We start from the raw sequence: 23,940 nt of genomic DNA on the forward strand, positions 1-23,940 counted from the left end.
AAGTTAGCTGTGAGCCTTTAAGAAATTCAGATTTCCAGGCCCCATCCCAGATGTACTGATTCAGAATCACTGGATCTGCAGTCTTGTAATATGGTCCCAGGTGATTCTTATACATCCAACCAGAAAACAGTCTTTGGACTGGTTTTTGGGAACCACCACTCTAAATGACGCCCATTTGATGGATCAGAACTCTTTTCTGTCACTCCTACCAGCTACTTAAGCTCCTGAACCTTCTCTCTTTCTTCTGTAAATGGAGATAACAATTGTCCCTACCCATAGGGTTGACATGGGATTAAATAAAATATTCCATGCAAGTGCTTAGCACAGTGTCTGGCATGTAAGTACTCAATAAATGTTGACTTTTCACTAATTATATAGTATTATTACTTTATCATCTATGTAATTAATCTGTCAATGGCTTCTTGATGATAGAATTGGGAACAGAATCTAATTTCCAGCAGACTGTCAACAAAAATAAAGGAAAGACAGGAAACAATCCAAAGTTTATTAAACATTAAGAATAACAAGACAGATAAAGGTTTGGACTTAACAGCAATAAACACCACCAGTACCATGGTGTACAATTACACTGACCTCAAGTGAACTTGTACCTGTTTAACAGATGCAATCTTTGTGGTGTTGCCAAAAGGATAATGGTGATTATTGTTATGTTCGGTAAGGTGCTCCAAAATGAAAGATTTTATGCCTTAACTATTCACACACACACAAACACACACACACACACACACAGATTCCTCTACATACACTTGGCCCTCTGCAAAATGTACTGACTTTAGTTGCCAAATCCAATGCATCAAAATTGAAGACATGGCTTTGCTCATTTAAAAATGACATTGTTAATTGTAAAGAAAGCCTAGAGGAGATCTTGGCCTTCCCAGTGGGGGCCTAGAAGCCCTCAGCAGGAAGCTGGCAGACTGAGAGCAGGTGTCTACCACCTTCTGGGATTGGTCTGATTAACGCTGATAAAGTTTGAGTTTTCCTAAAAGGAACATTAGGGGAAAAGTGGATAAACTCCTTGCGTTTTACAGAATGACCTTTGTTTTACTTTGGGGTGGGGGTGGGAGGTGGGAAGGACTCTACTTAAAATTCTTCTTGACTCTTCTGAAAACAGACTCAAGACCTTTCAAATGTACATTTAGAATTATTGTGAGTTCCCTCACAAAACTGGTGAGTTGGAAGGAACCTCTGGGCTTTCTCATACAGCTTCCTCCCCACCCAATGCCAGAATTCCGTCTGCAGGCTCCTCAAACAAATGGTCCTTCTGCTTCAAAGGATGGTTTCACAGCGGTCTGTTGTATTTGAAGATGAAAGGCCTGTCACTATCCTGCTCGCTGTGGGTTTTGAATGGTCAAAAGTGGCCACTTTCTCAAGGGGAGGAAGTGATCACTTACCTCCCTCCCATTCCCTACCTATGTTCTCAAGGCGGCACAAGCAGAAGGATAGGCTGACCAATTTTTGCCTTTCTTTGCAAGTCTAGTCAAAAGAAATGATGATGTGACCTTGTCAGGAAGTCCTAGGCTGCTCATTCCAAATCATGTCTAAATGATGTTGGCATAATATGATTTGGATTCATTTTTAATGGCCAAGTAATTAATCTCTGAAAGATGCTTATGATGAAAAGGTGAAAAATGACAACAGGACTCTTTTAATAGCTTCAGTCTGCAGAACTCATTTGACCCTGGATGATTCAAGTCATTCCAAATTGGGCCGGGCTTCCCATACCATTTAGCAGAACTGCTTTATTTACTAGTTGACTGCCCTGGACAGAAGGCAGTGAGTCCAGGGGTTGAGTGCTCATGTGTGTGGTGACAATGACCTACATATAAGGCACCTGTACAGACTCCAAAGTTTTTAAATTTTTAAGACGAGGTAGGTTTCTGAAACCTCCCCTGGCACGCCAAAGAATGTTTTATTATGATCTTCTTATTTCTTCTGCATAAAATATTTATGATGCTCATTTGATACAAACAACCTAATTTCAGAAAGACCAGTACTCAAATACAGTTTTTTCAGCTACCATTTTAAACGTCAATGAATTTAGATGGTCTTCAGTACAATCCTTCAACACTTCTCCACTTAAAGATGTCATTTGTTTCTGTTTTAGTGACGATTTAACAATTCTGCTGCAATTAGTCTCTTTACCTATAAAAAGGCCAACTCCATGTCCACTTGTTTCTCTGAATAACACTTACTCAGTTCTGCTTAAGTCTGCCAAAGGTCTCGTTTATTTTATTGGTTATTTACCTGAACAATGTATTTCAATTCCAATACTCTCCCATCTCCCACCATAATCTGTAGCTTGGGACAAAATGGATACCCAGCAGGAATATTTTACTATTCAGATTTCCCAAGACTATGACACTATGAGAGAAGCATTGCTGATGGATTGACAAGGAGACCACCAGGTCACTAAAGAATTACATACTCTGGACACAGGAAACTAGAAAATCCCACTGATGAAAGGGTATTTTAATCTTGCGGAAAATGTTTCTTTGCAACAACACCAGAATCTCTTGACACAAGTTAGTGAAACAAAAGAACAATCGTCTTTAAAGTCAAAACATCTATCAAATTATAAACCATACACATAGCACCAATATTAACCTTATACTGTGTAAGATGCACGTGCCCACAGAGGAGAACAGAATTGTTTGGGATGCTTGCGGTGATGTTCCAATTCCAGGAACTCATAATTTTGAAGTGAACATTTTTGTGGCAGATGCTTTTCCTAAAAAACACTGTATCATCCAATAAATATTTGACTAACATCCATTTTGTGCTTTTGGGTGATGTTAACTGACTTCTTTCTGAGACCTAATAGGAAATAAGAAAGCTCCTTAGATGTTTTAGAGCAGAATTTGTCACAGCAAGCTTCGATACTGTTGTAAAATTTTAATTTAAAGCAGAAAACATGCTGATGTGTCAGTGATAGGCTTAAAATATTAAAGACTTCAGAAACACCCAAGCACTTCTTCTCTGTACAACATTGATGAATATATATCTTTGCTATATAATTTTAAAACATGGAATAGTTTTCCTTTTCTCTTTGCTATATATAATATATGTCTTCCAAAATACATCGTCAGTATTTATATCTGAAAAATACTGTACAAAAAGAACTTCCTATAATTACTCTGTATAAACATTAAACAATTTAATAATCTCTCCTTTTGGTCTACAGTAAACATTTAAATTGATTGGATTAACCACAGTTTGTGACAACACCATCCCCTTCTGAGATACACCAGTGTCTTTTACATTCATTTTTCAGAAGTCCACTTTATAAGAGCACATACGTTCAAAAGCAAACAGAGAATAAGAAACATAAGCTCCAAAATCATTAATTTATGAAGCATTCAAAAATGACACCACTAGGAAAAAGGGTTTTACAAAACATCAACTTATTAACTTAACTGACTGATTTTTAAAAACGACAAGGTATAATTCACAAAAACATATATATTACAAAAAATGGGGAAAACTGAATCTTAATTGAATTGTATTGAATATCAAGAGGGATGTGGAAAAAGTTAACTAGAAAATTGGGGGCTAAGGGTATGGGAAAGGGGAGAAAACAAAAGCAAACACATCAATGTCAAAAACTGTTCCAAGATGCATTTTTTGGCTGTATACTGATAAGTTAACCCCTCGTTCTTTGACCTGGCATTTCCCTCTGCTTCTCTATCCTGGGGATGTTCTGGGCATGCTCAAATGCATTACTGTAATTTTTGTTTTTTAAAAGACAGTGAAATTCTTAGGTAGGGAAAATATCCTACGTCCACTAGTAATACTCAGGCAGCATGCTCTAGCGTACAATAGGATTATTGCTTTAGGTACAGACAGTGCAAAAACACACTCTGTGTTCTATAATAGTACTCTTACTTGCCGGGGTTGGTAGAGTTAAAAGGAAACTTAGTAGACAGCAGTAAGTAAATATGGGATCTAATAAATCTAAACAGCACTTTAAATTTGAAGACGGTTATCACCAAAACTGAAGATAGGAGGGAAGCAACCTGTAACTGAATGGAGCTGCAGTGTAGTGCTAAATTATTCTGTGCACCTTATTAGCATGGTAACTTACAGATTAAACAGAAACAAGAGTCTGTGGTCTCGAAAACCGAGATCTACTATTTCACCAGGGCCCTTCTTAGTGAACCCAACCAGAGGGTCCTGGAAGAGTAGGTAAGTGCCAACATGAAGCCACGTGGAAAGGGCAGGAGTGGAGAAGGAAGGGGGTCAGGAAACCCACGAGAGGTCTCCGCAGTCCAGTAAAAACATGGCACCTTTCATTGTGGAACTAAAAGACGATGGAGGGCTACCAAAATGGCAAGTGCAAAGGGACGCGCACGCACACACACACACACACACACGCACACACCTGCTGACCACACATGAGCACAAGCACATACACACACCCACGCCAAAATGTGAGTCCGTCCTGTTGATGCATCTGGTAAAGTGCTGATGTCGGAAAGGTCGGTAGGTGCGGTGCGATCAACCAGGAGACCCCTGTCCGGGGCCTGAGGCCGCCCGCGGACGCCGGCCTACAGGGGCCCATGCCGGGCCTCGTACTTGGCCAGGATGTTCTTGCACTTGCCCAGCTCCTTGCGCAGGTCGGCCACCTCCTGGCGCAGCGCCGAGTTCTCCTTCTCCAGGAAGGACGCGCGGATGGCGATCTGGTTCTCCTTGAGGCGCCGCGCATCACGCGAGCGCTTGGCCGCCATGTTGTTCTTCCGGCGCCGCGCCCAGTACTTGTCGTCCTGCTCGGGGCGGGTGAAACACACACCGACGCGGTTAGACCTCGGCCCGCGTCCCGCATCCCCACCGGGCTTCCCGCCCCCGGCTCCGGCTCCGGCTCTGCGAGCCGAGGGCACCCGCCCTTCGCCGGGACGCCTCTCCCGCCCAGCAGAGCGCCCGTCCCCAAGCAAAGCCGGGCCTCCCGCACTCCCTGAAGGACAAGCCTAACTCCTTCCCTCTCTTTGCTGGAAATGTTAAACCCTTTTCTTCCCTGGGAGCGTACTTTCCTGAATAAATTGATACAGTATTGTTGGAAGGCGACCTGGCAGTATCTGCACCGTGCCTCTGGGCTCGCACCCTAGCGCAGTCCTCACGCACGTGCGCACACACGGGCACAAAATTTTTACTGCAGCATTGTTTGTAATAGAAAAAAATGGGCAAAACCCCCTAATTATCAGGAGCTTTAATAACTACATCATGATAGATTCACACAACTGTTAAAAATAATGATCCAGCTGAACCAGAAAGATGCTAGCGACGTATCACTCTATGTGGGTAGAAACAGTGGCAATTTGCAGATCAATAGGTTCCTCATCCCACTTTGGTTAAAAAATTATAATAGTATATATTCATAGAAAGAGGCCCAGAAGATTTATACACAGCTATTCAAAGTGGTGGCTTTGGAAGGGGGATTGAAGGAGGGAGCCAAGGAGAGAGGTAGGATCTTTCACCTTTTATTTTATATCCTTCTGAACTACTAGAATATTCTATAATGGGCATGTATACTTTGGCAATTAAAAACAAATAAAAACATAAAGTTCCACCTGCCACTGATCAATATACTCATATTGGTGGCTAACATTTAAATCATTTACTCTAATTTCCTGTTTAACTGTTTTCTAGGCTGTCTTAGCCTGAGTGATGTTTAACTGTGGTCAACATGAAAGCAATCCCTCCTTTCCCCCCCATCACTGCTCCCTCTGCCAAAAAAGGGAAAACCTTCCTAGGAGGACTAAGAAATGTAAGTCTTCTTCCATTTATGGTGCCACCTGGTGGGTTTTGCAACCCCCTGTTTTCAACAACTTGCAACAGTAACTTCTTCAATCCTAGCAAAGCTAATACCTGCAGTTATGTGCCACCCAGAATAAGTGAGTGAGCCAGTTCTTCCCGTCCCCCAGGATTCCAAGAGGCATTTGGCACTGGAGGTCACATGGTTTGAGGCCCAGACTGCGAGCAAAGTCCAAGGTCAGTGGTCTGCGCCATCCCTGCCATTTACCCTGAGCCAACACTTGCCCAGCACAAAGACAGGAAGTGTGAGACAGAAAGCATGTGCAGGCACCTTCTATCTGCCCTTCCCAAGCTAGTACTGTTCTCTTATTTATAAACCACTCCCAGCTTGCTACACATTTCATAATAATGTGTAACAAAGTGAAAAAGGTGATCTTCATAATAGCTAGTACCAGAATTCTTCTTAGAAGGGAGGTTGTCCTTTGGAAAATACCTGGATAATTAAGCTTGGGGCAGGATTTGTTGCTTTCCTTCAGAAAGGGCGCAGAGGAGCTGGAGGAAGGGGAGAGAGACTAGGGCACTGGCCCAGAGAAGCTGGGAGGAGCTAAGAGAGCACAAGACTCCACAGGGGTGAGAGAGCCTAAGGCACATTAACACCAGTGAAACCTCCAGCTCTGATGGAAGTTGTCTGCGTTACTTTGTAAGCCCCAATTCCACCCCCTTGGTCAATCAGTGAATCTACCATACTCATCAGTGTTCCCAGGAATGTAGTTTCCAAGATGATTTGAAAGAGGGGATGGCTTAGGATGTGTCAGAACCTGCACACAGGGGCCAGGGAGTGAAGGGGTACATGAGAACAAGGAGAAGCTGTGTGCAGCAGGCAGGAGGATGGGGAAGAGGTACCACCATAGGCCATGGACTTGGTGGTTTGTGACCGAGTCTTAAGGACCAGGGGAGTCACCAGCTGACCTCAGGGTAGCAACCAATTTCTGAGCTCTTCTCACTTCTAAGGTGCTTTCATTTCCCAGCCTCACCTGTCCATATGTGCAGATGAGCCAGGAAAGGTGTGGAATGGGGACCACCTCAGGTGGGAGGGGAGCTGGGAATAGGAGTGGGGCAGAGGCTGCAGAAGGCAGGCATGATAGGAGGACCGTCCCAGACAAGGAAAACCAGCTTTCCCACCTTTGTCAGCACAGAAATGGGGGGTGGGGAGAGCAGGATATTGAGTGGGGCTGATACATCGCCTGTACCCTTTCCCTCTATCTCCCAGGGGCAGATGCCATCTGGCTACGGAGGTACCCCTACCTGGCAAAGAACTCCTCAGTCCAGTCCCATCTTCTTGAGGGTCTGGTGTTTGATGCCACCTCTGCCCAGCAGGCCCCCCCTGACATGTCAACACTCCCTTTTTCTCACTTGGGGGCAGGAACAATGTCAGTAGTGGCTCACCTTGGAATCCCCAAGCCCTGACATAGGACTTGGCAGACACTAGCATTTGAAAAATATTTGTCAAGTGAATGAATGGATGTGTGAAAGACACCAAGGCGATTAAAGTGATTCTCAGCTAGGAATCAGTATGCCACCCCTTCATCCTCCTGGGGCTGCCCGCTAACCCAAATGAATGGCTCCAGAGAGAGAGTGCAGGCAGCGGCAGGGAGGGCCGCCTCACTCACTCGGTCTGCTCATCCAGGGCTGGAGGCCACCTGCCCCAGCTCAGTCCTCCTGCCACAGGAGAAACATCCTACAGCTCTGCTTCTTGCTTCACCAGTGCTCATGCTCTGGGGCCTGAGACTTTACTCACAACTGAAGGAATCCAGGGACACCTGGCAGGACAGTGTTCCTGCCTGCTCCCGTCACTGGCACGTGAGAAGGCCAGGCCCAGCCATGGTGGCAGTGACATGCATAATTCCAGCACAGACGTTTTTCATGTGGCCTCTTTGTTGTTGAGGTTACCAGGGTAATTAAGTAAGCTTGCTCTTTGCTTTAAATTTGTAAATTTGGAGGTCATGTGCAGGTCTGGCTGGAAGTTGTATCTACTACTCAGCAACATCCCTTCAAACCTGCCTCCATTCAAGAGGAAATCCCTACTGAATCCCTACTGGGCTCCCCGGTTTAGTTTAAGAGGCAAGTTCCAAAATGCACACAGAACTGTATGGCTAAGAACACAAGATGAGGAAAAGCATGAGCTGAAAGAAGATGCCTAATCGCCCAGGACCTAATCCCATGGGGCCCCTTTCTTACCCCATCTTAGTCTAACCATCGATTCCCTGACTAGCTTCAATTTTCTGGCGTGTTTACTGTGCACTTTCCTCTTTTGATTCTCAGGGTGACAGCTATTGGTTTGTCACCCAAAGGCTCCCGATGTAGCTCCTGTCAGGGCCAACGTGCTTCAGTGACCTTTCTGGAAGCTAGCCGACTTGGGGACGAGGCTGGGCCTTACACTAACTAGCAGTGTTCACCTCTACCTTTCTGTGTCTCCATTTCCTCACTGGTAAAATGATCACTTTGGTCTAATGAATCTCTGAGGTCCCTTTTAAAACCCGACATTTTATTTTGTAATAGATTTATTTATTTATTTATTTTTGGCTACATTGTGTCTTTGTTGCTGTGCGCCGGCTTTCTCTAGTTGCAGCGAGCGGGGGCCACTACTCTTCGTTGTGGTGAGATGGCTTCTCCTTGCGGTCGCTTCTCTTGTTGCGGAGCATGGGCTCTAGACATGTGGGCTTCAGTAGCTGTGGCACACAGGCTCAGTAGTTGTGGCTCGCGGGCTCCAGAGTGCAGGCTCAGTAGTTGTGGTGCATAGGCATAGTTGCTCCGCGGCATGTAGGATCTTCCCGGACCAGGGCTCGAACCCGTGTCCTCTGCATTGGCTGGTGGATTCTTAACCACTGCGCCACCAGGGAAGTCCCAAAACCCGGACATTTTATGATTCTGCATCACTGAAGGTAATCTGAGGTATTGGATGACAGCAGTGACTTAAATCTGCCGGGTACTTTTTCCTCCAGTGCTCTTTGTATATATGAAAAGCAGAAGTAAATGGTCTAAATCAGTTCCAGGACAATGTCCCAAACTCCCATTTTCCCAATAGGAGTGTCTCTTCGTGTGAACCACATTTAGGTTTGAGAAATGGTGGTCAGCAGTTAGAAAATTATGTCTGCTTCCAATGCCTTGAATGTATACAATCATATCTCTATTGTCCATATGATTGGAAAGTAGCATAAACACAAAAAATTCTAAGCAATGGGTAATCAAAAATGGTTCTATTTTGGTATTAGTAGGCATGGCATAAGTTTAGAAAGAATTCTCTTCCTAAGGTATCATTAAATGTGTCAGATTAATTTTAAGTTGTATCTGATATCCTAAGGTAAGGCTATTTTCCTTTATAAATAATGTATGCCTTCAACACAGTAGAGAAAAACCAACCCCAAATTAACCTTTTGTTGAGATACTCAAGTGATCTTTACTTGAGACACAGAGTGAATATTACTTATAAATAGTGTCAGGAAACCCACCAGCTTCCTTAAAAGTCCCACCCTAGCATCCAAGGCTGGCACTGTGGAGAGAGGTCCTGTCTCTGGCTGTTACTCCCTGAGGCCTACAGAGAAATGGCAGCAGTTAATTAGTGTTAAATTCCCAAAGGGAAGGTAACCCTTGGAGACTATGAGGTCCAGATGCCCTTCCCAAATAATTTTTTTTCTCTTTTCAACCTTGAAAGATCCTGGTTTGATTTTATTAGGCTTTCATAGGTTTCCTTGCAGATAGTAATGGGTTTGCTTCCTTCATGGGCTGCAAAGCACTCCATTTTATTGCTTTTCCTTATATCTATGCATTATCAAGATATGAAAGGCGTAGTTCAGAAGACACCCAGAGAGGAAGCAACTTGCCTCGTCACATGCCAAGAAATGGGATCAGAAATCACAAGTCTTTGTTCACTAGCTTGTGTGATTTTCCTGGGGTCACCCTTTTAATCTGCCTCTTGATCCCACTCTCCACTTGCCCACAGCCTAATTACCAGTTCCAATTTACCTTCAGATCATCTGGGATGAAGACTTTGCGAGCTTTCTTAATCATGGGCTGTGGCTTCAGTTCTTCCTCAGAGAACTTGCGTTTGCGAGGGTCAAACATTTCCTGCCCGGGGATGCTGGAGAGGGCAAGGTCGGCCGGGTCTGGCTCATAGCCCACCGGGACCTGGATGGTGTCAGGGTCAATGGGGCTCGGAGTATTGCGGTTGGCTGGCAACAGCTGGCCTAGAACAACACAGGAGTTTTAATTCATGCACGCTCTATGGAGGCCCAGGAGACAGCTACTTGATGATGCTCAGGACGAGGGCAAGAGTCTTAAACTTACTTAAATGTGACTCTAACATCGTTCCTGAGGCACAGCGGGCTGAATGGCTTTACTCATGTCAGATCAGGGAAAACAAGGACCCACATACACATATTCACAAACTAAATTAAAAAATGCATGCATTCATTCTGTCCTACAACATATTCATGAAGTGCCAACTATGTGTCAGGTACTCTCTTTTTTACCTTTAAGGTGTTTTCCAGGTGAGTCAGGGAATCAGACCAAAACTAGCCAGTGAGATATAGTGAAGGGATGAAAGGATACCACACGTGCTTCCAGAGTGTGGGGGGAAAGGACGTAACCTGAAGCAGGTTAGGGAACACTCCGAGAGAAGATGCTTGGTATAGCGGCATCTTGAGACACACAGTAATTAGCAAAAAAGGTAATCCAGGGACAAATACAAGACAGAGGGTTGCATTTTTGAGGAACCACAAGTAGTCTTGGGTAGCTGTATCAGAACACAAGATGGAAAGGAGAGAGGCATAAATGCAAGAGATGTGGTCAAGGAAGGTGGGCAGTAGGGATGTTATAAAAGGGCTTGAATGTCACTGAGGGGTTCTGAGCACTGAAGTGATAAGCAGAGCTGAAGTGTGGAAAGAAGTGTGAGGAGTGAACTGAAGGGGGCAGGACTGGAGACAGGAGATGAGCTACCAGGCTGTGGTGCTAACCCATGTGTGCATTCAAGGAATATTGAGCAAAATGGAAAAGACGCAATGGAGATGATCTAACTTCCACTTGACAGTTCTGCAAACCAAACCACTGAAACGCACAAAGGTCCTCGAAAAAGGGTTGACTGCATTTCAGAATAACAGACTGCAGCGTTTATGTGGGGAGCTCTGAACCTCAACTTCTAGTTTCATTTGAATTTACAATCACCCCTTTCACACCCAGAGAATAAATGAGAGGATACAGCTCAGCTCGGTTTAGCCCATGTCCTCTTCTCCCTCACTGCTGAAGGCTGGACGCCATGTGGAGTATCCTGTAGGTGCCATTAGACACTACCCCGGGTTGAAGGGCAAAGCCATCGACTTGCTTTCTGGCTAACCTGTGAAACCAGGCTTGTCTGTTTTCCGGAAAGCCCTGGTGGGGAGCTTGCAGAATGAACGTTCTGGGGACCTTTTGGTCCCCACTCTGCTTTGAGCTCTCTTTGTATTCTGCTTGCCAAAGAGGAAGAGATGGGTCCCAAGGCATTGGCAGAGGATGGAGATTTCTCATTAGCCACGCTCAGTTCAGCTCCAGCTTCTAGAGGCTGCTGAGCTCTGCACTGGATGGTGTCAAGCTAGATTTGATCTTGTGCCTCTCGACATTGCCTCAGAAAATGGACCACATCTGAGTCAAACGGGTATTTTACTTTCCCTTTAGAAACTCTCTTTGAACTTAATAATAAAACTACCCAATGCCCTCTCAGTTCAACCACCATGCCCCATGCGTCACCCCCGCATCATGTACACAGACCCACAGGTAGATACACCCTCTGCTCCCCTCTGGAAGCATCTCTTAATTAATATTTCCCAAATCTAATTGCTCAAAGTTACTTCAAGTTCTTCCCTAGTACTTCAGTATTCTGTTAATCATGTTGTATTTAAATCCCCTTTATTGATTTATACATGTTAAGGTTTACACACACACCCCACCTCCTCTACCAGACCACATGGTCTTTCATGTTTTCTCTATTTTATCCCCACCCCACTTCTCACGGTGGTGCCTACTTCAGAGTTCTGCTTCTACAAAGAATACTCCTCATTTAATGGGGGCCCTCTGAGATGCTGGGCGCTGACATTCATTCATGAACATTCTAACAATAACACTTCACATTTAGGCAGAAGCTTTATCTGCATTCTTTCTCTCGAGCCCTTTCTTCCAATGGAAGTAGGTCAGCCCTACCTGCAGCAAAGAGAAAACCTAACTGGACCACAGACGAGTCAATGGCTTTCAATAGCTTCTCCAGCATCACAGGGCAACCAGCAAAGGACATGAGAAACACAGCCGGGTCTCTTTTCTCCCAAGATATCCTTGCATCATCTTGTTTGTCTATATTTTCTACTGTATTAACTCTGCTGGACTCATTTTTCCCCCTTTATTCCTAAATGTCCACAGTATCACTGAGTAACAGGGAGGAGGATCTTTATTATTTTGTCCTACCTTTTGTGGATTTGCAAATTTTTAATATAAGAATTTTCAAGTTAAGAATGCATCATTACATTAATTTTTTAAACTACCAAAGATGTTCATTGCAAAATTTCAACAAATGCAGCAATGGGTCTCCCTTGCCCCCAATCTACCTTGCTGCTCTTCCCAGAGGAGACCACCCTTAACTGCTTGGTATGAACCTCTCAATCCTTGGTTTTTACATATAAATGGCTTAACCCAAATAGGATTGTGCTACCCACAGATCTTAAATTACTTTTTCAATATACCAGTATACCATATGCAATTTCCCATGTTAGTACAAACAGAACTACGCTGTTCTTTTTAAAGGGTGAGTAGTATTCCGTAGCTTGGATATGTAACAATTTACTTAATCATTCCCCAACGGAAGGATTTTTAGGTATGTGAGTATTTTTATAGAAGGGATGTCTAGAAGTGAGACTGCTCATGCAAAAGACATGTATATTTTATATTTCTAAAAGCATTGCTAAATCTTATCTATTTATAGTTGCACCAACATTCCTAAGAGTGCATTCTTGTACAATTAAATATTAATTTTTAAAATGCTGCCAATCTGATATATACAAATATCACTATTGTTGAATTTACATTTCCTTGTTACTAGTGAGACTGAGCATCTCACATATCTATTGGATCTGTTTCTTCTCCTGTATACCACCCTCTTCATATCTTTTGCTTCTTTTTAAAGGATTTTGTTGCTTATTCATTTGTAAGAATTGTTTATAGAAAGAACTCTTTATAGACGATGGATATAATCCTTTCATCTGTTTTATTTGTAGAAAATATTTTCTCCCAGACTGTTTGTTTTCTAACTTTGCTTATAGAGTTTTGCACTATTGACGAGATCTTACACTGTAATATGGTAATAATGTCTTAAAATTTTTTCCTTTATGGCTTCTAATTTCATACCTTCTCTATCCCCAAATTATATTATATGCATGCACGTATACAAGTATGTATGTATACATATACACGTGTGTACATACGTGTGTGTACATATATTACTCTATACTTTTCTCTAATACAACTATAATTAATTTATATTTTTAGGATTTTGAATCACCTAAGATTTATTTTTGTATAAAGTACATGCAAGGGGCTTTACACAGTATTCTCCAAGTGTCTTAATATAATGGTAAGTAAGGTTTGATATTTGAAAGGGTAAGTTCTTCCCTCTTTATTGTTCTTTTTGTAAAATTTTATTCAGTATTCTTACACTCTTCTAGATGAATTTCAGGATATATTAAGTTATATTTAAAATTATTAATGGAATTTTTGAATGAAGATTGCATGAAAGCCATAGGTTAATTTAGGGACAACTGATACCTTTTAAATATTCAATACAACCTTAGTATACTCTCCATTTTTATTTTTTGTTCTTTTTCTTACATCTTTAAGTTTCACAGTTTTCTCCACTTTAAACTTTCACATTTTTTGCTAAGTTTATCCCTTCAATGTTTTCTCATAGTTGTTGCTAGTGTAAATTTCCCTTGTTAGACTTACTAATTGGTTACTGCTGACATATAAGAAGCTGCTGGTTTTAAAATGCTGGGTTTATATCCAGCCACTTTACTCCCTTATCAGTTCTAATAGTTCTAACTTCTCTGAGTTTTCTAGGTAAATAATCTTTTCTGCCTCTAGAGACAGTTATTGCCTCAGTGTTTATAATTCCTACCTAAAAAAACACCTCACTGCGCTGGCTGGGATCTGCAAGGCAATAGGTAAAAGGGATGAGACTGGAGGTCCCTGCTTGGCCCAGACTTTAATGAAAAAACTTTTAATGCTTCATATGCTTAAGGTCTATTATAGAATCCTAGCAGATAACAGTTTGACAAGCTAAGGCATTTCCAGCCCCTCCAGCCCTACTGCACTAAGAGTTGTTTTTTTTAAATCAGAAATCACATATTAAATTTCCTCAAATGACTTTTTTAGTATCTGTTGAGATGATCATGTGGTTTTTTCCTGTATTTGTTAAGTCTAAGCTTGGTATTTCTCCAAGGCTTTCTTTGAAATATCAGGGGTGGACAGGATCAACCCCACGGTGTAGACTCTGCAGTTTGCTGGAACATTGTTTTCTTCTTTTTAAAAGCATCTTAATGAAAGTCACTTCCAGGAGAGCCAAGGAGGATTTCTGGTGGAAAGGGTGGAACAAAGGGCTTAAATCTAGAAGATTAGAAGTTACCTTCAAACCCCAAATTGGCCTCCACTTTTGTCACAGAGTAGGCATGCCTAAACCTCCAAATAGCATAACTGAAGATAGGCTGTTTCTTATTCTTACATACTTAACAAGAATTTATCATCTCACGTTCAATTAGCTGATAAGCTAGAAGTCATCAATGAATGGGTACAGCCACAATCTGTGTTCCGTGTCGCAATCTCAAGTTGATGGTTTATTTCTTTAGTTTATGGCTGCATCAAAGTAACAAACTGTAGCTACATTTACGACTTAACCCTCAAGACTAATTACAGCATCTCCAACCTTTCTGACATGCTCCCCATTCAGGAAGTTAAACACAGCCGTACTGTCAGGACAGACACCATATCCTAGTGTTACCACTGACGAGCATCAGCCAGCTGATAAACATTATTCTCTATAAAGAATGCTGAGAAGAGAGAAAATGATTTGGTTTTGGCCAATGGGTTCTCTATTAGAACTGATGGGTGAAATTCCTTGTGATTCAGTTTGGTTCATGATCTTCCTCTCCTTCCCATAACCAGTCTGTGGTCTGTTTGCTTCTCACGACCTCTTTGACCCTAGAGAGTCATAATGTGAGTTTGAAATAGCACTTCTGACCCTCTTTGTAACAACTGCTTTCAGAAGAAAACCATCATCAGGGCTCCCCTCACAGCAAAACACCCTGCTTCCGAGAATCCTTACGTTACAGGGTGTCAATTAACTTAGAAGACTGCAGTAACACTCGAGGGTATGTAAAGAGTTACCATACTAGGTACAGAGATTAAATAAAGGCCTCAAAAGTACACCCTAAGGATGCAGGCTTTCTGAACTCTGAGGCTGATTTAGCTAGTCTCTATTCCGATGGCAGGAACCTGTTAACTTGTCCAACAAGCACTCTGCAAAGGCAACAGTGTCCTAATGGCCAGAGGTCTCATCCCTCCCTCTACCCGTGTCCTGTTCCACGTGACTCTGCAGTTCCAGGCTGAGTCTATTTCCCCACCCCTTGAATCTGGGCTGGCCTTGTGACATGCATTGGCTGACAGAATGTGGCAGAAGTGACAGAGTGTCAGTTCTGAGGCTGGGCCTAAAGAGTTTTTGCATGTCCTGCTGCTTCTCTGCAGCACTTTCGTCACCACCACGTACATGCTTGGTCTAGCCTCCTGGGGGGGGGGGGGGTGAAGGGCACGTGGGGCAGGCCAGTCTAGGTCAGCCCAGATCACTTGTTCCTGAGATGTGCGAGTCCAGCCAAGATCAGCAGAGCTACCTGACCAACCCACAGCAATTTCAGACGAGTGAACAATAAACCCTCATTTGTGTATGCTACCAAGTATTTGTGAGTGTTTGGTAAACACTGTCATGGCAAGAGAGGACTGATCTACAAGCTGAGCTAGTATATCTGGGGACGTGCTTATACAATAACATTAATATCACAGTAAGGTTTTAAAATGTACCGGGTAGTGGTTAAGCTGTGAAGTGAGTCAGACTTAGGTTTGATTTCTCATTCCGCCACCTATACGGTATAAACTTGGGTGTTTGTGAATAAAGGACCAGAAAGAAATATTCCACATTTCCTAGTAAGGTCTGTTGTGAGGACAGGAACTACTGGTGAATTTTTATCCTTTGTTTAAACCTACCTCTTGGGCTTCCCTGGCGGCGCAGTGGTTGAGAATCTACCTGCCAATGCAGGGGACACGGGTTCGAGCCCTGGTCTGGGAAGATCCCACATGCCGCAGAGCAACTGGGCCCGTGAGCCACAACTACTGAGCCTGCGCGTCTGGAGCCTGTGCTCCGCAACAAGAGAGGCCGGGATAGTGAGAGGCCCGCGCACCGCGATGAAGAGTGGCCCCTGCTTGCCGCAACTAGAGAAAGCCCTCGCACAGAGGCGAAGACCCAACACAACCAAAAAATAAATAAATAAATAAAAATTAAAAAAAAAATAAACAAAACAAAACACCAATTAAAAAACTAGAATTAAAAAAAAAAAACCTACCTCTCTTAGTTCCAGTTTTTTCATCTGCAAATGGAGATTACAATGCCTGCCTCATAGGGCTGTGTGAGAAATGAATGAGACAAGATATATATAGAGTGCTTAACATAATGCACAGTGCCTGGAAAGCAATCAGTAGTCTCCATATAAACACAAATATAAAGTATAGATACTGTGGGGAATTCCCTGGTGGTCCAGTGGTTAGGACTCAGCGCTTTCACTGCCATGGCCGGGTTTGATCCCTGGTTGGGGAACTAAGATTCTGCAAGCCGCAAGCCAAAATATATATAGAGATAGACAGATACTATGATCCCAGATACTTTTAAAAATATCAAGTAAAAAGAGTGCCTCCTCATCCAAGCTGGCATGGTCTCTCCCTTGAGCATCTCTTCACATCCTCCTAACTGCTCCCCCTCCTTCCACTGGAGTCCCCACAATTCACTCTCCACACAGCCACCGGGAAACATTCTAAAAACAGAAACCTATGCAGGTCACCCCCTACCTCAAACCCTCCAAAGGCTTTGCACTGCCACACACGATAACACTCAAGGCTCCTCCTTACCCCACATGCCCAGCCATGCCGGCCTTCCTTCTGCTCCTCACCTGCCCTAAGCAGGGCCCCCCCTCCCCCAAGGCCTGTGTCCTTAGTATTCCCTCCACCTAAACACTTTCCCCCCGCTCTCTGCCTGCCTGGTCCTTCTGCATGCTTTAGACACCAGTTCAAATGCCACATCTTCAAACCCTCTGACTTTCCTCTGCCCCAACTCACCACCTATCAAACCACCCTGTTTCATTTCCTTTGCAAAATTTATCTCCCCCCCAAATTATCTTTTGTATTTGTTTGACCTTTGTCAGTGACCTCCTTCCATTCGCATGTAAGCTCCAGGGAACGGGGACCTTGTCTTCTTTGCTGCTGCATCCCTGGCTTCTAGAAGGAGTCTGCATGGAGAACATGCTTAGTACTAACTACTGAGTAACTGGAGATAAACACCCCCGGTTCCTAACAAGGACTGTTGTGGGGAACAGGGACTATTTTTTCTTTTTATTTGTTGTATTTTTCAAATTGTCTATAATGAGCAACGTTTACTTTCAAAGACAGAAATAAAAATTATCCTCTAAAAATGGACTTTGCTTCACTTTGCACATATATAACCTTCAAGAGGCTGTGTTAAATACTGTCAAGAAAAGACCATTCAAACCCCCAGAAAGGAAGAAGAGGAGGAGAAAGAAAAGGCTTAACCAAAGATCATATTAGAAAGTGTCCTTCTCAACTCCAGCGGCTGGGAATCTGTCATAACCCTGAGACTTTTCAAGTGTCCTGAGCCTTACTCAGCTGATACACTGACTTCAAGGCAAAAACAAATCCCCCCCCACCGCCTCTCTCTCTCTCTCCCTCCCTCCCTCCCTCTCTCTCTCTTCTCCTCTCCTCTTCTCTCTCTCTCTCCCTCCCTCCCTCCCTCCCTCTCTCTCTCTTCTCCTCTCCTCTTCTCTCTCTCTCTCTCTCTCTCTCTCTCTCTCTCTCTCACACACACACACACATACTTCATTTGTGCCGTATCCAGACAAGGTCCCCAGTAAGTGCTGTCTGTGATTGTGGAACAAATACACTGAAAGGTCCTCTATAAAGATTGCTTTGATCAAAGCAGCTCTTTTCCAACAACTCTCTCCACACAGTAACAGGCTGTCAATAGAAATATGGGTAAAGCACAGCACTGAGGAGCCAGCCCAATCCATTACGTGTGAACATTAGGAAGGGTCTGTCTGTTACCATTTACTGAGAGGGCGAATGAAGTGCAACCCCGTGGGCTGGCAGACAAGCCTCCCCTGCCCGCTGAGTAACCACTGTTAGTCACAGTGACGAGTGGCCGGGAGGAGCACCCCCTCGCCAAGGCCCTGCCAGTGTATCACCTCACTTAATCCTCAAGATAGCTGTGTGAAGGTGGAATCATTAGTAACCCCATTTTCCAGACAGTTTAAGACATGCTCAGTAAGCTAAATGATTTGCCCAAGGTTGCCCAACTAGTAGATGAAACAGAATCTCACCTCCCAACTCTTCTGATTCTAAAACCCAAGTTCTTAATCATGTAAATGCTTCAAAGGAAAGCAAGGGACTGTGTGCTTCTCAACTGAGAGTTCTGCATCAGGACCTGGGTCTCCTGGCCTCAAGTACAACGTTCCACTGACCCATCAGCCCGCCCCACATTTTATGGATGAGGAAGTGGAGGGTCAGAGGTGAAATCCGCCCCCAACACCCATACACAAAGTCATGCAGCCAGAAAGCTGGCGGGAGGTTGGTGGAGTTCAGTCTCCCATGGCCCACCGGGTTCCTGGGCAGCAGATGGTCCCCCAAGGAGGCAGGAATGCCTCCGGCTATGGACAAGAGCCCCAGGAACTTACAGCAGCCAGCCACCCCATTTCCTTTCCCTCCCTTCCCTCCTCCACTACCTCCGTCCTCCTGAATGGCGAGCTCCTGCCAAGGGCACTCCTTCAATGACAAAACAACTAATGACCCTCAGGGCTAGGGCTCCTGTCAACACTACATCTCACTCAGGCATCTTTAAAGAGCTTCTGGATAGCCAGAGACCACGCCTCATTTATTCTGTTATGGGCTATGGCTGCAGAGGCCACGTCATGGGGGAGGCATGTTTCACGTCTATACCCTTGAATTATCAGTATGCCAATTAATACTGGGTCTGGGTTTGGGCAGAGACAGCTGGAACACTGTTCCAGGCTCCTGCTCCGGCCTTCGTCCCTCACTTTGACCCGTCCTGGGAGATGGCCCGGTTCATCAGAAAGCACAGACAGACTTGGACTCACGGTGCCTTTGCCCCCAAACAGCTCTGTGGCCTGGGGCCAGCCACTCCACCGTGCAGAGCCCTGCTCCCTCCTCTGTCCGCTGGGGCCGGCTGGGATGGGCAGGATGTGGGGAGGCCACTCGGGGTCAGGGGTGTGGAGTCCGCACGTCCGTCCCTGAGCCCCCCAGCACACACCTCCCTCCAGCTGCAGCCCAAGAAAAGCCTGCTGGACGTCACCAAGTGTGACCCGTGTCCAGGACCAGCACGCTGCTCTGGGATCGTGCACCAGTACCCCAAATGGCCCTGACTTGACTTGGCAGAGGCTGCCTGATCTGCCAGAGGCTGGGACTGGATTAGCAAGGTCTCTCATTCCAAGGTGTGGATCGGCACGTGTCTTGCCAGTGGAGTCAGCAAGAAACCTGCCTCCTTGAGGTGAACTTGAGAGGCGAGAGCAGAGCGGCTCAGAGCCACGCCCGCTGGCAGTCAGGGACATGGGGCAGATCAGTTCCATCCAGGGGTCAGGGCACGTGTGGGCCCCCTGGCCACCACGCCACTGTCCCCAAGACAGAGCAGCAGAGTCCCCTCCACCTGCTCTCCCAGGGGCTGAGAGCCTCCCCCCACTGCTGTCACAGCACCTCCGTGTGCAGACAAGTAATAGGGTGGCCAGAAATGTACTCACAGTGCCAGAGACCAAAGCCTGCGTGAACTGGATTTCAGATCTTGCGACACTGACCCCCACCCCTGCCCCGCCACAGGTGTGTAGGGAGTGTCATAAACTGGAAACAAGGTGCACTGTCCCTCCCCCACACACACTCATGTCCCTGCGCCACTCCACCCCAAGTTATGGAACATGCATGGCTGGAGAAAGGCAGGCCTCCTGGTTTCCTCTGCACTTGTAGGAAACGCAGGTGGGTGAAGACCTGGGAAATGCAAGGTTGAGTCCCACCAACTGCCTGCTTGCCCAGTCTTCAAATGCTCTGTGCCGCAGCCATCCCTTCTTTTTTACTTTATTTTTATTATTTATTTATTTTGAGCTGCACTGGGTCTTTGTTGCTATGTACAGGCTTCCTCTAGTTGTGGCGAGCGGGGGCTACTCTTCGTTGCGGTGCGTGGGCTTCTCATTGCGGTGGCTTCTCTTGTTGCGGAGCACGGACTCTAGGTGCGTGGGCTTCAGTAGTTGTGGCATATGGGCTCAGTAGTTGTGGCTCACAGGCTCTAGAGCTTAGACTCAGTAGTTGTGGTGCACGGGCTTAGTTGCTCCACGGCATGTGGGATCTTCCTGGACCAGGGCTCGAACCCGTGTCCCCTGCATTGGCAGGAGGATTCTTAACCACTGAGCCACCAGGGAAGTCCCCGCAGCCGTCTCTTCTGAGAGAGCAGAGGCCCAATCCTCCCAAGGCTGTAACAGTGACAGTGGCTATAATCCAGAATGGCCACTTCAAGCCCTTCTGCAACTCCACATGCTAGAGGATAAGCAACAGGAGACATCTGGAGAGGATAAAGTGGGGACTAGAGCCCTAACCTCAGCCCCTCCTCAGAGCCCCCATGTGTGCACGGTGGTGATGTCAGCTTTCCAGGCAGGAGCAGAGGAGAGGCTCCTGCCTGCATTTACATGCTGCATCTGGACCTGGTTCAAGTGCACGCTGAGTATCTACAGCCTCATCCCACCCTCCTGACAACCCTGCGAAGCACGTAGGGCCCATGGGCACATTTTACCTACGGAGAAATTGAGCCACTAAGCAATTTACTGAGGTCCCCCTAGGCTGGGGCTACCTTCTTATCAAGCAGAGAAACAAGCTCTCCATACCTGGAGGCTCTTTCCATCTTTAATGACAACATGCGCCGCTGGAATCAGCACCACCTAGGTCCCTGGAGTCTCTTTAATTGTCTGAGTTGGTGAAAATGTGCAGGCCTAGTCATTTGAAACCCGCAGTTTTCAAAGTGCTGTCATGGTGAGTTATTAAACTGACTATTCTCCTTTGGGCCATGTGAGTTTTTTGTTTGGATTTAGAGGAGTGAAGCAGAGCATGAGGTAAGTGCAGGGCTTGCTGACGTCCACTGTGAACCCAGGAACTGACTGCAAACAAGTGGCCCACACTCTCCTGAGCAACACCCTTCCTCCTCTCTCAACCCCCCAACCAGTCCAAACAAACATAGGAAGAAAAACAGAATTGTTTTAAAGCCTGAGTTTCCGGATGAACATGAATAGGATTCAGGTGTGTCTGTGGTTCTGCGGCTGCTCAAGGAGATCCACAAAAATTCCTTCCTGTGCGAGTCTCCAAGTTGAGTACCCAAAAGTAAACAAGCTTTTCTAAAACCTCCTGCCTTGGCGCCTGGCCAGTGCTCTCTGAAATTCTCTCACCCCAAAGTTCACAGAGAATCCTGCACTGGTCTGGGCGCTGCTGGTCATGGCCTCCTGCTCAGTGTCGTCTCAAAGCCAAATTCATCCTCCAAGCTCCCAGGGACCATCAGCCTGAGAACTGTCATCTCCTTTCCGTCAGGCTCTGAACTTTAACCACACCCCTCTCATGCAGAAGGATCGGAATCCAGAGACCATGCCAGTTACGGGAACTGTGGGGGAGACTCCCTGGGCTTCGGTTTGACCACCCGTTATATAATGGGACAAGAGTTTGGGATGACAGCAAAGGCTCATTCTAGCTCTAGCAATAAATTATCCTTAAGTTCAGTGAAGGTTTTCCGCTGTGGTTCAGATCCCTGTCACAGGCCAGGGCAGGCCATTCCTCTGAGGACCTGGACAAATTCAGTGCCTTCCTCACTGGCCTCTATGCCACCTGCAATCCTGTCCTGCAACACAACCACCAGGTTCCTCTTCCTGGAACATCTCTACCATGATCAAAGGCAGCAGTGGCCTCCCACTGCCTCCCAGTCCAAGCTCTCCATCTGGAGGTCAAGGATGTCCTCACTCCCACCTCTGTTCACTGCTCCAGGCACACTGGTCAGCCTTGTGTCCTGGACATTCTCGCTTCTCATCCTCTCCGCCTCTACCTGTCGCACCATCCCTCAAGGCCTAAGTCAAGTCCTCCTCCCGCTGACTGTCCCAGTGTTGGTGACAACTTCCAACTTCCCTCACATTTAATATCTATATCCTCTTGCACTTAAGCATATGCTGGCCTGGAAGTTTTATCAGGTTAAGTGACTCTATAGCTTTTAAGCAATTATCTATTCTCAAACTAGACTGGAAATGTTTTCAGGCAAAGGCCTTGCCAATGCCTCACATAGAAGATGATTAACAAAGGCTTGTTGATTAAAACACTGATTTGTTTAACAAACATATATTGAGACATACTATGGACTAAGCTCTGGAAATATATAAATAAAACCCACGCCTGGGAGCACACAGTCTGGAAGTGGAAATAGGTAAGCTAACAGGTGTTCATAGTACAGGTGCTAAGTGCTATGGGAGGGCTTTGCCCAGGGAACCAAAGGGTGGAGTCCAAAGGTGCATCACTAATCCAGATCCTTGGAGGGAGTGCAGGGGCATCAGGAAATGCTTCTCAGAGGGAGTTGGCATCTTGGTGGATTCTTGAAATTGGCCAGTAAGTAAAGAGATAAGGGGTAATATCAAGGCAGAGGAACAGATTCTGTGAAGGCATGAAGATGTGACAGAACTCATGGGCCAGGCAGGGAACTGAAAGCAGTTGGTAGTTGGAGCTCAGAGGGCAAGGAGAGGGGTAGCAAGAATTGAGACCAGACAGAGAGGGGCCCTTGATGGTCAGATCTTATCCTCAAAGGAATGGTGAGCAATCGAGGAAATAACACTGTGGCAACCAAGAGGAGAAGGCATCAGAGGGGAGACAGGAAATGGTGAGAGGTTCACCCACATCAATGGCAGAGGACCAGGTAGATTTAAGGGTTATTAATGAGGTGGGATCAATATACGTCTCAGTCAAGTCCATATAGGGGAGAGAGAAGGAGAGAGCAAGATTCACTTTCAGGTTTCTAGCTTGGACAGCCAGAAAGGAGGTGGTAAAATTCATTGAGATACGGAATACAGTGTCCTGAGCACATTCAGAGGAAAAGGCAGCATCTGATTGTGGATCCGTCAAGTCCAAGGCACCTCTGGGCTACAGATAAAGATGCTGAAGGACGTGGATCTCAGCTTTAAACATGAGTCCAGGCTGCAGGAGAGCAATCCTAACTAGAGATACAGATTTCATAGCCTTGAGATTCCCCCAGGAGAGAATACAGAGCAAGAAGAAAACCAAAGACAAGGCCTTGGGGGACCAGGGACATCTTAGAGACGGGTAGATGAAGAGGACTCCGTGGACAGTACTTTAGAGGAGCCAGAAAGGCAGGAGGTAAACTAATCCTTGGATAGGCTGGTGCAGTGGGACTGACCGAGGAAGGGTTCTCCTAGCTACGTTATCAACCCCTCACAGGCAGTCCCTGCGCCTCCAAACCAGGGAGCTGTATCATCTCCACTGAACAGAGGAGAAGCAATCGACCAGCTTGGGTAACTTGCTCAAGGTCTAACAGCTAGTGAGTTGGAAGAGTCTACGTTCAAACCAGGGCCAGCTCCAAAGCCCTAACCCTCCTCTCTACACTTCCACTGCCACCCACACGTGCCCACCCACAAAAGTAATGCCACAGGCTGGTGGCCAACAATTCCCTTCAAGCAGCCCACACCTAGACCCCACCTGTGGCAGGAATCCTGGGGCTCTGACACGGTCCTCAGGACGTTC

At 45.6% G+C, this 23,940-nt stretch overlaps 1 protein-coding gene across 3 annotated transcripts in view; it reads right to left on the minus strand.

The window, feature by feature from the left end:
* Window positions 1–475: 475 nt before the first annotated feature.
* Window positions 476–23,940, minus strand: part of HLF (HLF transcription factor, PAR bZIP family member) — a 53,156-nt gene continuing 29,691 nt past the window's right edge. The window contains exons 3-4 of one of the 3 annotated variants that reach the window (XM_007177292.3): window positions 9,790–10,010; window positions 476–4,781 (exon numbers count right to left, since the gene is read on the minus strand). In XM_007177292.3, coding sequence (XP_007177354.1) covers window positions 4,566–4,781; window positions 9,790–10,010 — 437 coding nt within the window. In that variant the 3' untranslated portion in view covers window positions 476–4,565. Of the gene's footprint in view, window positions 4,785–8,355; window positions 9,359–9,789; window positions 10,011–23,940 lie in introns of those variants that run through there. The other 2 variants (XM_007177291.2, XM_057536928.1) reach the window with 2 other exon arrangements.

Source organism: Balaenoptera acutorostrata, chromosome 20 (assembly GCF_949987535.1).
Source record: "Balaenoptera acutorostrata chromosome 20, mBalAcu1.1, whole genome shotgun sequence".
Taxonomy (NCBI): domain Eukaryota; kingdom Metazoa; phylum Chordata; class Mammalia; order Artiodactyla; family Balaenopteridae; genus Balaenoptera; species Balaenoptera acutorostrata.